Genomic DNA, 15,685 nt, shown 5'->3' with positions numbered 1-15,685 from the left:
GGCAGAAAGGCAAAACATTGCAATGCAGTTTGACAAATGTTCTGATAGCAGAATGCCCCAAAAAGTGAGAGCAGGACCATCCATGAGTGATGTTTGCATGCACACACTCAAGGGGACTAGGGTAGAAAATAAGGGTCCAGCCAGTCTTTCTGAAGGAGAGGAAATGAGCCAATTCTTGAAGGGTAATTTAGAGTTAACTAAGTGGAGAAAAGAAAAAGGGCAGAAGAACTAGCAGAGACTCAGATAGTCAGTTGCATCAGGTGGCTTGGGGGAACTGTATGTGGTGAGATGCTGCTGGAACATGTTGTAGGTGCAGGACTCACCTGAAACACGTGGTGGGTGCACTTGGCTTGGAGGAGGTAAACTGTGAGCAGAATTGCCATATAAAAAAATGAGTCAGAGTGTCATCCTCTGCTGTGGACTGTCAGTGTATTTGGGGTGCCAGAGAAGAATGGATGCAGAGCTGGCTTTGCTGTGGTGCTTGAGAGCTGGAAAAGTGGGCCCAGATTAATTTACTAGTGTTTATGGAGCACTTACTCCAGGTGTTTCTGCAGCAGGAGGGATTTCAGAGACACATTACTCAGAATCATGGGCACCTAAGTCAAATGACTTCTGGCTGGCCTTCGACACAACCTCTCCTTCCATATTCACTTAACAGATAATTTGAAGAATCTGTCCATGTGTCAGGAGCTGTGCCAGGCCCTGGTGATAAAAAGTGAGCAAAGCAGACATAGCTTTCCTGCCATAGTTTACTGTCTAGCTGTGTGTGTATGTGTGTGTGTGTGTGTGTGTGTGTGTGTGTGTGTGTGGTGGGGGGCAGGAAGGAGGAGAGTAAAATTCAATAATAATAAAATGTAATAAATTCTAGCAAATTCAAACAAATTCTTTATTATAGAGACATAAATCAGGCAGTTCTAATCTAGTTTGCAAAGTTCAGGGAAGAATTTTCTGCAGAAGTGGTATTTGACCTGAGTCCGAAGGATGAAGTAAAGTTAACTAAAGGAGGTAGGAAGAGGATCTCAGGTGCATACAAAGTCCCCTAAGTGGAAAAGCCACTTCTGAGTCTCCACTTAAATACCTTAGAAAAGAAAATATAAAGTATAAAGAAAATATAAGAAGCGTGAAAGCTCACCCACCCCCAAAGCCAAAGTCAGACATTCAATCTCTTGCCAGAATCTGAGAAGAGATTCTTATAACCATAGGCTGACAGCCATAGATTGAAAATACAATTGCTTGTCTCTCTGTAATCAGACAGGAAGCTACACCATCCTTTCAGACTATTTGCCCTTTAAGTTCAGTGGTTTAAGTTCATGGTTTCTATCAACCAGAAAAATAGGCAATCATCAGGTCCACTGCATGGGCAGTTTAAAGAAGACAGCTGGAGACTGCCCACTCACTGACATCATTCTGCAGAATGATGTTCTCAGAAAACAAATAGGAAAGCCTGAAGAAGGGGTTTTGGGAGGAGAGGCAGTTAGGCATTGACTTCTGGGGGTAGGGACATTTTCTCAAGGGGGTAGGGACATTTTCTCTAGCAGTGTTTTTTTTTTTTTGCATGGGCAGGCACCAGGAATCGAACCCGGGTCTCCAGCATGGCAGGTGAGAACTCTGTCTGTGGCCTGCCCCTCGAGCAGTATTTTGAAGAAGACATTAGGTGTCCCTGTTGTCATAGCACAAACTAGTAATTTTAGCTGGGTAGACTTTCCAAGAATCCAGTAGAAGAATCCCTTCTTAGTCCAAATTAATAGTAGATGGAAGTCTACTGTCAGTGGTCTTCTAGTAAGTGTTTAATACCTGGCACACTGGAATTAAAAAAAAAAAGCCATGATTTGGAATGTTTGCTTATTCCTGTGGTGTAAACACTCCTACCATGGCCTTATTTCAGCTACCAACTCGAAGCCAATGACAGTAGAGTTAGAAAAGAATGTGCACAGTGGGCTCCAGTGAGCCCATGTCTGCTGACTTCAGCCTACCACCTGACTGTTGACTGAGAACTGAGATGATAGCTGAAATGACAGCAGCTCTGGGTGGAGAAATTGATTAACTTCAAGATGGATGGAAAACAAAGTCAAAAGTAGTCTAATTCTTTCTCTGTAGGCCTAGACTAACTCTGTGTAAGTTTCTTTTCTCATTAGAGTGTGAGTACAGAGAAAGAATCCAACATGAGGACTTAGGGAGAAAAGACTCAAAACAAGGGAAAGGGAACAATATCCTGAAAATATTTACTTTAAGAGCAAAGTAATAATTTTAGAAAGCTGCTTCACATCTCCATGGAACAGGAGCAAAAAGTACAAGGAAGGAGCATGATGAAATGAAAGGATATCACAGTCAGCTGAAAGAAGGATGAATAAAATCAAGCAAGATTACAGGGGAAACAAAATACACAATAGCAGAATTAAAAATCTAAAATAATGTCATAAATTCGAAAAAATAGATTGGTATGGAAGACAAATTGGTACAGAAAAAAAATAGATTGGTACAGAAGACAAAGTAACAATTTTCTCTGAATGCGAAGGAAGGAGATAAAAACAGTGGTAGAGAAAATGGTAGAAATTGAGAACAGAGATGAGAGTTCTAGACTAAAAATGATAGGGAAGACTGAAAAAGAACCCAGAAACATTGAATGGAAGAAATAACAAAGAAAATAATTGAAGGGAACAATTCTTGAACTATAAAGAACCTGCATTTACAGATAGAAAAAGTTTGTGACAAAAAGGCCATTAAAAAATACTAAGATATTAGGAAAATCTTCAGTTGTAAAGGTATAAAACCCATTGCTTACAAAGAAACAAAACCAATCAGTTTCTCTTTTCTCTTCTATTTAAATGCTAGGAGACATTCTAAGTAATTCTGAGAGGAATAGCTTCGGACCTAAGAATTATATCATCAGTCTAGAGTCTTTTACATATTAAAGTGAAAGAAGAGCCTGGCATCAAGGGGAAGCTGCAAAGTGCAGGAGTAGAGGTAGGATGGAGGAATGAGGAAGAGGACTCTTCCTGTATTTGTTATCATTTGCCCTTAAGATCCTATGAGGTTCATGTATTATTTAAACAATTTTTTTTTACCGTGAGCATGGAGTTCTATTATTTTTAAAAAAGATAGAAACCATAACCTTATAAGGTAGACCAGAAAAACAGAAAGACATCACTCATTTTTTTTCTATTTTATTGATAAGATAGGGAAGCTGAAAAAGAGTTGATGAGGACTCCTAAGTGGCAGAACTAGGTCAAGAATCCATGTCTTTTGGCTACTGATGAATTTGCCCAGTGTGGGCTCTAACAGGTTTATTATATTGTCTGTATACAAGCAAGGGTCAGGATGATGACGGCCTGCTTGGGAGTGGTGCCTGAGGAGCAAAGCAGACAGGAGAGGTGGATGATGCTGGGAAGCCAAGCTTGAGTTGGTTTGCTCATTTATTAATTTGCTCAATCAATTTATGCTTTAGGCACTGTGCTAAGTCTTGGGATTGCTTGGGTGAATAAAATACAATTGATACCTATCGTCAAGAGACTCAGGGTACTACTTTAAAGGAGAAATACCTTGAAATACCGAAAAGTCTTTCAGCGGTAAAGATAGGGATAAGGGAATACCACAGGCAAAGCTGATTGTCAGACTCCAGCCATGCCGCAACCATGTGGAAGATTTGTTAAAAGCCAGAGTCCTGACTGGGGAGGTCTGGCGTGAGACTCAAGGGCGTGTTTCCAGCAAGCCCCCAGGTGATGCTGCTGATTCTTCTGTGCTGGCCAAAGGAGATGAGAGAGGTCAGGGAGTTGGGATTTGTGTGCAGGTTCCAAGACAGTTCACTGGGGAGTGGAGGTGGCGGGGGGGGGGGGGGGGGGGGGGGGGGTAGGGTGGAGAATATATTGTAGACTAGGAAAAATTCTTCTGCACTTTTGGGGTTCATTTGGGCTATCAGGCACATCTAGCCTTACAGGAGTCACCTCCTCAGAGAACTCATTCCTCAAGTTCATACCATCCACATTGCAGTTTCCCTATCAGGCTATTGCTGTCCTGGGTCAAATTACAAAGTGTTTAATATGGGAGAGGCTTGGTCTGACCCCATAGATTGTTGAGATAAGTACAGGAGATGTTAAGTAGCTTGTCTGGATCTCACTGCCTATGAATGGCAGAGCTAGGGTAAGAGAGGAGGTCTCGGACCCTGTTCCAGTGTTCTACCTTTGTACATTGCTGCCCCTCCCCTGCCCCTCCCCTTCTCACCCCTCTGTCCGTGCACCTCGTTGTCCCTCCAGGGCCTGCTAGGTAGTTCTTCACAGAGCAAGTTTTATTGCTCCCTGCCCCCACTCCTGCAGGCCTCACAGAAAGGGTTAACTTCTGATGGCGTGGAGGCCTGATCCAAATACAAAGTGCCCATTGTGTGCCCACCCCCCTCTGGAGGAGTCAGTGACTGCTGGAATGTGACAAGGCAAAACGTTTTCACCTTGCCATGGCTTCCCCTCATCAGTGCATGTGGGAGTACTTGCCTGTGTGCTCATATGGGTGTGTTGGCTGTGATGGAGCAAGGGGGTGTGCATTCCAAGAGGACCCAGTGTTTTCTCCCAGATTTCTCTTGATTTCTCCCAGAATCACCAAGAAGATTTAGCTGTGGATTTGAGGTGGCAGATTGGTGCTGGGGTGTGGGTCAGAGAATGCAGCAGCTTCTCGTGCTGGTGAGGTAAACAGATTAGGTTTCTTTGCTTTTTACTTCTGAAAGCTTCTTTTTTATTTTTTCTAAGGGAGGGGTGCCTGTGGACACAAGGGACTGGATTATAATCGTCAGAAGAGGCAGTGTACTTCGCAGAGGCTGCCTGAGTGGGTGGAGCTGCAGGTGGAGTAGTTCAAACCGAAGGAGTTTAAAGAGCTGTCAAGGGGCTAATTCATTTCCATTCAAAAAGAACTTCTTGAAATCCTCCAAGCGCCCAACCTGCAGCTGGGTGCTGAAGGGAATGTGAGACTTGTACAACTACAGTCCTCCTCTGCCTGAAACTGAATTGCAATTGAGTTAGGAAAATAAGATTTGGGTACTTGAAACAACTAGAAGACAACGTCAGACTAGCATCTAGTGTCAAAATACTCATCTGGGTGCAGTGTAAGTCAGGCCTGGTGCTGAATGCCTGGGTCCAGAGTTTATAAAATGTTGTCATGGAGAAGCAAGGTCTTGGACATGACTTTGCAATATGGAAAGACTTGGGATCTGTGTTCATTTGTTTCTTCATTCCTTCATGCCACAAACACTAAGAGAGCGCTAATTGTATGGCAGACATTGCACAGATCAGTGGAGGGTGATATAAGAAAAGGTGATGTAAAAATACCAAGGCAGAAAGAATTGTGTTGCAGAGATTGATTTGACTTTGGTTGAGAATACCAGTTGGTTGCTAAGTAGCCCTAACACTGGACTCTTAAGGCAGAACCAGTAAGGAGAGTCTGGAATTGGTGTGCTTCTGCTGATTGAGATTATTCAAACCGAAGCTGCTGTTTCTATTATTAACCAGGTCACGCTCACACTGCCCTGGTTTAGGCTCTCATGGAACAAGAATCGAATTTCAGCTGAGCGTCCTTTGAGGCACCCCCTGACTCTAATATCAAATTCCCTTGATCCATCCCTATATACCACATGCTAGAATTATCTTCCTAAAGCATAGCTTTGATGGTGGCCCTTCCCTCTTCACATCCCTTAAATGGCATCCCATTATTTGTAAGATCAAATCCAAACTCATTCGCTTGACATTCATGGACCACTGAGATCTGCTCTAACTTTTATTTCCGGCCACTCATCTCACCAATCCTCACTGTATATTCCCTAGCCAGCACCCACCTACTCTTTCCTGAACATGCCTTGCTTACTCTTGCCCCACAGTTTGCCTCCTGCTATTCCCCTGTCTGCCGTGGCTTTCCACTCTACACACTGAAACCCATCAAGGATGAAGCCATATCCCATGTTCTCCTTGGCACTTCCTGTGTGGTTTTCTAGCTGTCTCAAAGTGGAAACACTTTCTCTTGCCTTTGTTTCTATCCTTTAATATAGTACATATACAGTTCTCTCTTTTTAGCGTCATTTTCAACTCTCTCTTCAAGAATGTAACCTCAAGGTTTTCTGTGTATCTTAAGATCTTGACCTCAAGAGAACTGAAAAGAATGTAAGAATGTTGTATTGAATTTTCATTTTTTGTGTATCTCATACTACTTTACTTTTAAGTTTTAGAACTTTGTCTTCTGAATAAATTAGTTAATGATTTGTACAGTTAAATATAAGAAATTCTGAAGTGAATCATTTTTAATTGAGATACTTTCTTAATATAATAATACACCTACTTTATACCACCATCCATTTACCTAAAGTTTTGATTTCATCTTCTATCTCATCACAGAACTTGTAATATGCATTGACCTACTCAGGTTGAAAGGTCCAAATGGATTTAGTTTAGGAACTTCTTATGAGGAGTATGTGTCACCTTTTGCCCCGGCCCAAGAATGACTGGATAAGTAGATACCAGGGTATTAAAATGTAGAATTGGGAATTACTGTCAGAGAGAGTAAACCACTGAACACTACCCTGATAAGAAAACCTGGCTTTCAGTTTGTGTGGAGCTAGGGTACACACTGAGAAGAACCTACTAAATTCTTACTGCTTGATGAGTAGGGAAGAGTTCTAAGGCATCTTGATATCTCCGACAACTAGTGTGGTGCCTGACACTAGTGAACTTGAATATGACTTTCTGAAAATTCCATGTGGTTTTGGGTAGGCAGATCATTATAGATGAGATAAAGACTCTTACAAGTATAAAAAAAAAATCAGATGTCATCTGGTGTGATTGCCCTCACACTCTCCTGAGTGGGGACTTTGCCCCTTTTGCAGTATGGGCCTTAGGTGTTCAGTGTTTGATTATCAGCTTTAGTGAAGGTGCTGCCTCCCTCACTAGGGTAACCTATTCTCCTCCTGAAATGCTGTATTCATGGCACAGCTTCCTAAGCAAAAGCAGTTGTAAAATGTGTCTTTCTGCAGGACTGAGAAGTTTCCAGGAGCACAGTATGTTGCTGGGCTTCTCTGGGGAGCAAGGTCCATTTTGAAGCCTCAACTGCCCTGCTGGCTGGATATGTGCTGGTTCCACAGGGAGGGAGGACACACCTTGTCTTCAGGTTCTCAGGTCTTGGGTGTTCTGAACACATCTTTGCAGGCACTGTTGGATATTTTCGAATGAGTACATTTGCTAGTCTGGTCTTTATATTGATGGGCCAAGAGGTAGAAACCAAAGATGTGCAGTAATATATTTTACTGGGAAACTTCAGAGTGTTCAGCCAATTTAAGAAGGCGTGAATGAGCTGACCTACTGCCGGAGGGAGGAAGGAGATGATGTCTTAAGGTTTTATGCACCCCTGGGGCTCTATGTTTCCCCTTGAGAATGAGCATTTTGGGGCTCTTTTGGGGCTCTGAAAATGATGAGGATGAAATTGGGAATTAGAGCACATGGGAGAAAGGGGAAATGGTAGTTTAGCTGATCCTACAATGTTTCAGAGAGTCTGACAGGTTTTTCTGTGTGAGCTAGGCAAAGATGAAAATTTCGGGGTGATTCCTGACACTTTCAAAGCCTTTAAAATGTTCTTACTCTTTCTCTTTTTTAGTGCCACTTAAAGGAACCAAAAGAGAACTGAAACTGTCTGGAATGGCTATTTTTATCTAAATAATCTATAACAATTAATACCTTTTTTTGTATCAGTGGGAACATTTTTAGACTTTGTTTTGCATTAACCATCCTGTTATAAGTGACTTCCCAGTGAATTCTTTTTGTTTCATTTTTCAAGCCTTGCCCCTAAGCTTTGCATTCATTTTAAGAAATAAAGGGAAGATTTTTTTATACTTGCAATAATTCATAACAAAAAATGATAATGAAAGAAAGGTCAAGAGGTCAGCTAAATGTCCTTCCTCCAAGAGTGTGGAGTGCTTGGCTCCAGCAGCTCGGGGGTTGTGTTCAGCTTTGCAAACTTTTCTTCACATGTGAGAGGGAAGTGGTGCAAGAAGCCTACCAAATGCATGTCCCACAGACCTAAGTATCAACACTTTAGTCTTCCTTTTTGTCGTGGTTGGTTTTGATGGTGATTCAGCTAGCTGTGGCTTCAGTATGAGAAACCTCTTTTTCGTTTCTTAGTTGGAGGGCTTGCTCCTCTTTTCTTTATATTTGATGTGTGCAGCCAAAAAATACTAATAGTAATCTATTATGAAGGCTAGCATGTGTGTATATGTGTCCTGTGCACGTGTTTGTGTGTTTCCCTGTGCTCCAGTATGATCTACTTTTGGGATGTGCACATGCTGGTTGGGTTTCTTTCCATCATTTTTTCTAATACCCTAGATAAGTGGGAAGGGGCGTCCGGAACTTTGAGTTTGGTTGGGGCTCATTTTCTCTCATGCCACGGCTAATTATCTCTCTGCTTCTCAGTTGCAGATCTGACCACTTCTGAACACCTCACCGTGTCTCCACCCCTGGGACTCTGAGCCTAGCAGCTGGACCGCTTTGTTTGTGGAATTTTGGGTGTCCTCTCTCTTCACCTTTTCCTTTTCCCCTTCTCTCCTTCCCTGTCCTGAGAACTCCGGAAGACTGAAAGACTGCTATGGAGTCCAGGGAAATCTTAAGCAGCTCCCGGCAAAGGGAGTCGGAATTCCTGCCCGTCTCCTCAGCCAAGGCCCCGGCAGCCCCTGGCTGCGCAGGAGAACCTTTGCTCTCTGCTCCAGGAACCGGAAAGGGGCTTCCGGTGGGCGGAGAACGCATGGAGCCAGAGGAGGAGGATGAACTGGGCTCAGGGAGGGATGTGGATTCTAACTCCAATGCAGACAGTGAGAAATGGGTGGCAGGAGATGTCCTGGAAGAGCAGGAGTTTTCCATCAAGGAGGCAAACTTCACAGAAGGGAGTCTGAAGCTGAAGATTCAGACGACGAAGCGGGCCAAGAAACCCCCAAAGAACCTGGAGAACTATATCTGCCCACCTGAGATCAAGATCACCATCAAACAGTCTGGGGACCAGAAGCTGTCCCGTGCTGGGAAAAACAGCAAAGCTACAAAGGAGGAGGAAAGAAGCCACTCCAAAAAGAAGGTAGGAAGCCGTGTCTCAGGCTTTTTGTTTGTATTTGCAGTTTTATCTCCAATTTTTAAAGGTCCCTTTTCTTATTGCTTATTTGCTTCCGAATTGCCAGTATCCTTGATGGAGTATATAGGGACTGTAATTTCAGGGACCCCAGAAGAAATGTCTCAGATATATATAATAGTGGTATATGTATAATTAGTATCCTTTCTATCTACAAGAAAAAACAGCTCCTAGCATTGTAATTCTGGAAGAGTTCCTGTTTGTTTTACAGTGGCCAGTGGCTGGGTCTGCTCTGGTCAAGCAGTGTGACCAAATTCTCAGTTTTTTGCTTTGACATTTGTATGTTTCCATAGTCAAGACAGGGGTATTGGAAAGTTTTGGTCAATCAGAACTGTTAAGAGCCTTTGCAACCTCTTTTTGGTTTCTATCATTACTACTGTGGATCTTTCAAAGTTAGGTGAGTCACTCACTTAGGGAAACTCAGTTTTCAGGGTAACTGAGGCTCTAACAGGGCAGAGAGCTTCACATTCTGAAAATCAGGTGAAAGCACTGGACCTGGAACTGGAGAAAGAAAAGGGGCAGGTGATAGGCCTTAATCTTTGTCTAAGACATTGTAGACTTTAAAGATAGGGTTTTGAATTAACTTTGCTGGTTGTCATTTTCCTCCTAAAAGTCAAATATAGGTACAGAAGGCAGCTTTCTAGGGAATTGTTTGTATCAACGTTGTGAATGAATGCGTCCAGGTTTCACTGTGTTTATTTTGTATGATTATGGTGATCTCCACTCCTGGATTGGGTGTGGCACTGCCCTAGTCTAGAAAGTTGTTGTTTCTAAGTATCTTTGGGATTAAGACTGGCTTTGAAAGGTGTCCTTTTTTTTTTTTTTTCTTCTTTGACAGAGTTTTAGGTTCTAGGTTGTAAGCATTAATCAGTCTCTGACTTTCTCACCCATATCCAATCGTTTGTTTGGGATCTAGACATGATAGGTTAGCTAAAAAGGGAACAGAGAAATAAAGCTCTTTCCTATATAGCCCAGGGGTCATCTGTAGCATTTCTGTTGTTAGTGGTTTTTGAGCTTTGGGGAAGTCATATTCCATAAAACCTCTAGGATTCATGACGTTTCTTTGGGCTAGTGCTGAGATTCTTTTTCCTGCTAAGATTTTGGCTGATTTGTTACACTTAAAACCCAAAGAACTGGGCTAGGAGAGACTTTCGAGGATGACCAACTCCTCCTAGTTTGCCCAGGATTGTCTTGGTTTTAAAATTGAGACCTGCCCCCTTAGTCTTGGGCAAACTGGAATGGTTGGTCACCTTATTTTAACCTTTTGAAACACAAAGTTATCTTTAGATATTCGCTTCTTTTGCCAAAGCATAGAGGTGATGCTTTCCCTCTCTCCCATTACAACTTTGCAGTGATTTCTGAGTTCTGTGTGTATAAAACCAAAGGTTATCCTGATGCACATGGAAACTTCTCAGATTTTTACACTTCAGTCCAATCAGGCACCACTGAGATGGCCAGTTCTTTGTGTGTTGTATTTTTGTGTAGGTAGGCAGTCTTGAAATCTGTACTATGTTTTCCCTCCATCAGACCATGGCCAGGATTTGAGCAGCAGCCCACAGTTTCCAGCGTGCAAACTCAAATTCACTGCTCTAGAAAGAGGAGCGTTTGTCCTGATCAGGTGTTACTTTCCCTGAAGGCACAAGAATGCTTGCAAATAAAGCCTTCTACCTATTGGAATACATGAATAAAACTTTGGGATTTGTGACCTAGGGACAATTTCAAAGCTGAGGTATGCAGTGGACCTCCATTCTCTTATCTAAAATTCTCAAGTCTGGCCATTCTTCTCACTTGTGGGCTTTATTTGAAAACAAATAAAAGAGATGAAATTACTTATTTTGAATATGTGACTTGCCAAGTAAGTATTTCTAAACCTCAGCAATTGAAGGGAGCAGAAAGGAAGGAGAGAGGCTGAAATTCAGTGCAGATTGCTGCATAATGCTGATGTTGGGAAGGGAGTACCCTAAACAGTGTAAAATTGTTGGGAACTTGCTTTCTACTGGATTTCTTCATTCTTCTTGCATTTATTAATGCCCAGAGCTGTTACTTTCCATAAAGTAATGAATGAAGTCTGTAGTACTGAGTCTCAGTCACTTGATAAGGTAATTGGAATATACTCTGATCTCTATCTGATTAGAATGTAGCATTATTACTCTTCAGTTCCTCCCATTTTGAAAACAGGGATTAGGCAAAAACTGAGGTTGAAGTTGAGAGGTGAAAACCTTGCCTACCATTTATAGCGAAAAGTACAGTGGAGTGGATTTGCAGAATTTACTTCTTTTTGCAAGTGTGAAGTACACAATCAATAACCCAGGTGAGGAAAAAGGGTGAGGATGGCATTCTGTAAGCAACAGATCAGTGTCTAAACCTAAAATCCTTTTTTGTAGATCTTTTTTATGAGGTGAAGAAGGCACATTGAGCTGGTCTTTGTGCTGTTGGAGACCCTGACTTGAGGGTCATCTGAATATATCTGATATCTTAAGCCAGCGGTTAACAAAATACAGCTTGTGGGCCGAATTTGGCCTGCTATGTATTTCTGTACAGACCATAAGCTAAGAATGATCTTTACATTTCTAAAGGGTTGAAAAAAATCAAAAGAAGAATGTTGCATGACACCTGAAAATTATATGAATTTGAAATTTCACAGTCCATAAAAAAGGAACATAACTATGGCCATTTGTTTTATTTTGGCTATGGCTTTCATACTACAATGGTGGAGGTGAGAGATACTGATGGCCCTCAGAGTCTGAATTAGAGAAGTATTATAATGGTCAGGGAATATGATCACTGAAGCGGTAGACTTTCAGGGGGCACCCTTCAGAATTCCTCACAGACTTAAGGATGTATGGACTCCTCTAACCAGGTGGTATGTCACCCCACTCTTCCATATGTGAGAGAGATTGGAAATTGAGATGGTCTCCCCAAGATGGTCTATGATGAATGGTTTCCATGATGTGGGAGGAGGGCAGCATTTGGCAGAAAGTAGAGGCTAAGGAGAGAACTAAGAACGTATCTCAGGGTTTCAGAATTATCCTTTGGTCAGGCCTTGCTTTTTGCAGGTGGACTTTCTAAGTGACTTGTTCCTTATCAAGAATCCAGAACTGTTGCACCTTAAATTTACTTAGGCAAGAGCTATAACAACTTAAACTTCCTCTAGCACTCCTCTAGCTCATTTGATATGAACAACAGAGAAAGTGAGGATGAGGCTCTAGAAGCACTTTGAGATGCAATATGTGAGCATAAAAGTGCCAGCATTGACAAAGGGTTAAGTGAGCTCTCAGCTGGGCAGATTTCAGCAGCTCTTTTCTTTCTTAAGAACAGCGGGAGTCAGGGACACCATCAGATTCAACAATGTGAGAAGGGGCAGGGAGTTCTAGATGAGCCCCTTTCAATGACCTGGGTCAGGAGATGTGGGTTGTGACTTTGGAGCTTAAGTATGACCTGATGGAGCCCTGGTTTTTTTATCTGAGGAGGATATAATAGACACAATATAATAGAGACAATGATTTCTGCATGATATAACTCAAAGGAAGATTTAAGGAAAAAGTAGGTAATTTTTTACAGAGCACATAGGATAGTAATAACTCCAATTATTGAACACCTACTATGTGGGAGACCCTCTGCTAGCTGTTTTTCCTGTGTTCATTTTCTCTATTAGTCCTTTTAACAGTTCTGCTAGGCAGACATTATCTTAAGGTTGAAGAAATGGAGGCTCAGTTGTTGAAAAGGGACAGGGTTGTCCTTTAAAGCCAATTCTTTTGGATTCCAAAGCTAATGCTGTCTTCCAGTCCCTAAACTACCACATTCTTTCTATAAAAGTAAAGGCCTGCTGGAATGTAAGGATCTAGCACTGGGACCATTTCTTCCACAGTTTCCCACATTAGCTAGGATGACAGGGCTCCAATCTGATAATGTTGTCCTTAATTCCAAGTGTTCCAGGATGTTTGAATAAGCTTTCAAAGATTTGTTGAGTTACAGTCCTATCTTTTTGTTTTATTTTGCCTTTGAATTTTATTTGATTTTGACCAAAATATAGTTTCATTGGATTTAAATGAAGTAACAGTGCAGGTTGCTTCAGTGTTTTCAAAATAGGAATACCTATTTCCTCCAGTAGCAAGGACTCCAACCTCATGGATCAGGGGTCCTTGACACAAGCTCAGGATTCATCCTTATGACTCCTGTCTAGATCATCAGAATATGTCCATGGGAGAATTCTGGGTTTCTCATCTGAGCACTTGTAACCCTCTCCTGGGAGATGGAATAGATCACGCATTTATTTACACATTCCTCCAATAGCACCTTCTTGGTGCCAAATACAAGCAAGTATGTATAGAAAAAGGTGTTTTAGGTGCATTTAATGGAAAGCTAAGTTGGCATCAGATTGTGGAGAAGAGTGAATCTCAAATAAATAAATGAGTTTGGATTGAATTTTGGAGGCTATTGGATGTTCAGCAGGCTTTGAACCCCATGGGGAGAGGGGAGAATTGGGGCCTGGGGAACATGAGGAAATGAGAGAGGTGAAAATTTTAGATGGGGGAGGTGAAAGGGGAGACTTTTGGCTCTGCAGGGGTGGGACTGTACTATGGGTATCCATTTTCTCTGTAGGGTGCTGAGAGGCACCTTTCTCTCTTACCCATCTGCAAGTATAGCAATTTGATGTGTTCTGTAGGCAATGAGTTGGCTCTGGGGCAGGAGGTATAGAGCAGGGGTGAGAGGTGGCTTGCTTTGCCAAGGACTCAGGTTTCCTGATCTCTGGCCTCAGCCCCCATCATTGTCTCCCCTTCTACTCTGATGAGTTTCCCTAGACATCTGGCAGAGAGCCTGCCATTTTACTTGTGGGACCAGTGTTCTCCCTTGCCATCATTTTGTCCAGCACCTTCTCTAGTCACTCCTACTGCTGGATTCCTGCCTTCTAGGGGTGTAGCCATGTGGTGCTTTGAACTCCTGGGGGGCACAAATTTCTTTCTACATAACACCCTCAGTCTCACCAGGACAGCATGTCTCACCAGCATTATTTAATTTAATTTCTTTTTTCTCTCCAAGATTTCTTTTTTTTTTAAAACAGCACATTCCTATTCAATCATTAGAATGCCTGGAGATTTTGTTTGCTGATAGGTTTCTCTCTAGTTATTTTATAGCTGAAGTAGCGTGGAGAGTGGTGAGTGACCTTTTCCACAGAGCATTTGTCTCCACAGGGTAATAGGTAACCTTTGACATCTTGGGCTGAAAGTATGGGGAAAGAACACTGGGTTTGGAGATGGGAGCCCTGGGCACTAGCTCTGCTTCTTTTATTAACGGTTTCAGCAAGAATACTTTTGCTCCCTGGGATGTGTTTCTACATGTTAAACAAAATAAAGCAAAACAAAATAAAAACAAAAACATGACTTTTGGACCCTGGAAGGCTTATTTCTCTTCTAAAAACTGGAAACTTGCAGAACCATTCTATTAAACAGGGCAAGTCTTTCCCTTCAAGGGCACTGGTTAGTATGAAACAGATTTTGGACCTGTCTTTGGACCTACTGTTCCTTCATCACATTGTTTCCTTTTTGCCCCAAATCCCAAACGCCCAAAACCATGGGAGCAAGTGTCAGAGCTGAGCTTACAAACTGATGAGAGCCACTAAACTTGATTTCTGGGAGGAAATTCTGGGGCTATTTGGTCTTTCTACCTGCTTCTTGTATTTTTCCTTTTTTTCTTCCTGTTTTTGTGACTCCCTGCACTGCTGGTCCTTTTCCTCTTGGTTTTGATATTCCCGTGGAAGTCAGTTTCACTTTGGACTCTATGCTATTGAAAAGATAAATCTAGCAATGTAACCCGACAGGAAAACTGTTCGGTCAAGATGGATAGTCCTTCTTTCCATAACCTGTTGATGTGTGCTCCCTCCTTGAAATACCAGGTGAGGAGTCAGAACCCTCTGGAAGATTCCCTGTCCAGAGGATGCCTTAGCACCTAAATCCTGATTCCAGGAATGGGATCTCTCTTCATCTGGCCTATGAGAACCTGTGCTAGGACATGGGCTCCCCTGCTTGTTTGCTCTGTATAACCTTAGGCAAGTTGCTTAACCTCTTGAAACCCTTCCCTGACTGTATGAAAATGGGATAATTGCAGCACCTCCTACCCTTGGTAGTAGCCTGAAGATTAAACGGCCCATCTCTCGGGCCCTTAGCCCAGTGCCTCGCTCTGCAGGTATTGCTGTGTTATGACGTCCAGTTCTTTCTCACCTCCTTGAGTCCAAGCCCAGTGGAGGCATGAAGTATCCTGCAGGGTCCTGGGTGACTGGGTGATTTGGGCTGTTTCAAAAGCTCTTTAGATTGATCCTTTTTTAATATTAACCATGGCTGTGTATAATTGTGATAGTTGGGGACAGTGCCAGCGTCTTTATTTCTGAAGCTTGCACAAAAGCGTCTGCTTTTTTTTTTTTTTTTTTTGGTGGTAGGAAAGATTACTGTGGGATTTGTTTAGAGATGGTTTGAAGGTCTTTTATCTCTGTGGTCATTTATCTGCCAAACCTGCCTTACTGCTGAGCACAAAGGATGGCTCAAAATGAAAGTTTTAA

At 42.3% G+C, this 15,685-nt stretch overlaps 1 protein-coding gene across 3 annotated transcripts in view; it reads left to right on the top strand.

The window, feature by feature from the left end:
• Window positions 1-15,685, top strand: part of SETBP1 (SET binding protein 1) — a 365,292-nt gene that overhangs the window by 12,026 nt on the left and 337,581 nt on the right. For 2 of the 3 annotated variants that reach the window (XM_077135579.1, XM_077135580.1), the window contains exon 2: window positions 8,430-9,081. In XM_077135579.1, the coding sequence (XP_076991694.1) occupies window positions 8,602-9,081 (480 nt within the window). In that variant the 5' untranslated portion in view covers window positions 8,430-8,601. Of the gene's footprint in view, window positions 1-1,578; window positions 1,600-8,429; window positions 9,082-15,685 lie in introns of those variants that run through there. The other variant, XM_077135581.1, reaches the window with a different exon arrangement.

The sequence above is a fragment of the Tamandua tetradactyla genome, chromosome 18 (assembly GCF_023851605.1).
Source record: "Tamandua tetradactyla isolate mTamTet1 chromosome 18, mTamTet1.pri, whole genome shotgun sequence".
Taxonomy (NCBI): domain Eukaryota; kingdom Metazoa; phylum Chordata; class Mammalia; order Pilosa; family Myrmecophagidae; genus Tamandua; species Tamandua tetradactyla.
Note: the sequence above shows the minus strand (reverse complement) of the source record. Positions and strands in the feature narration are given on the sequence as shown.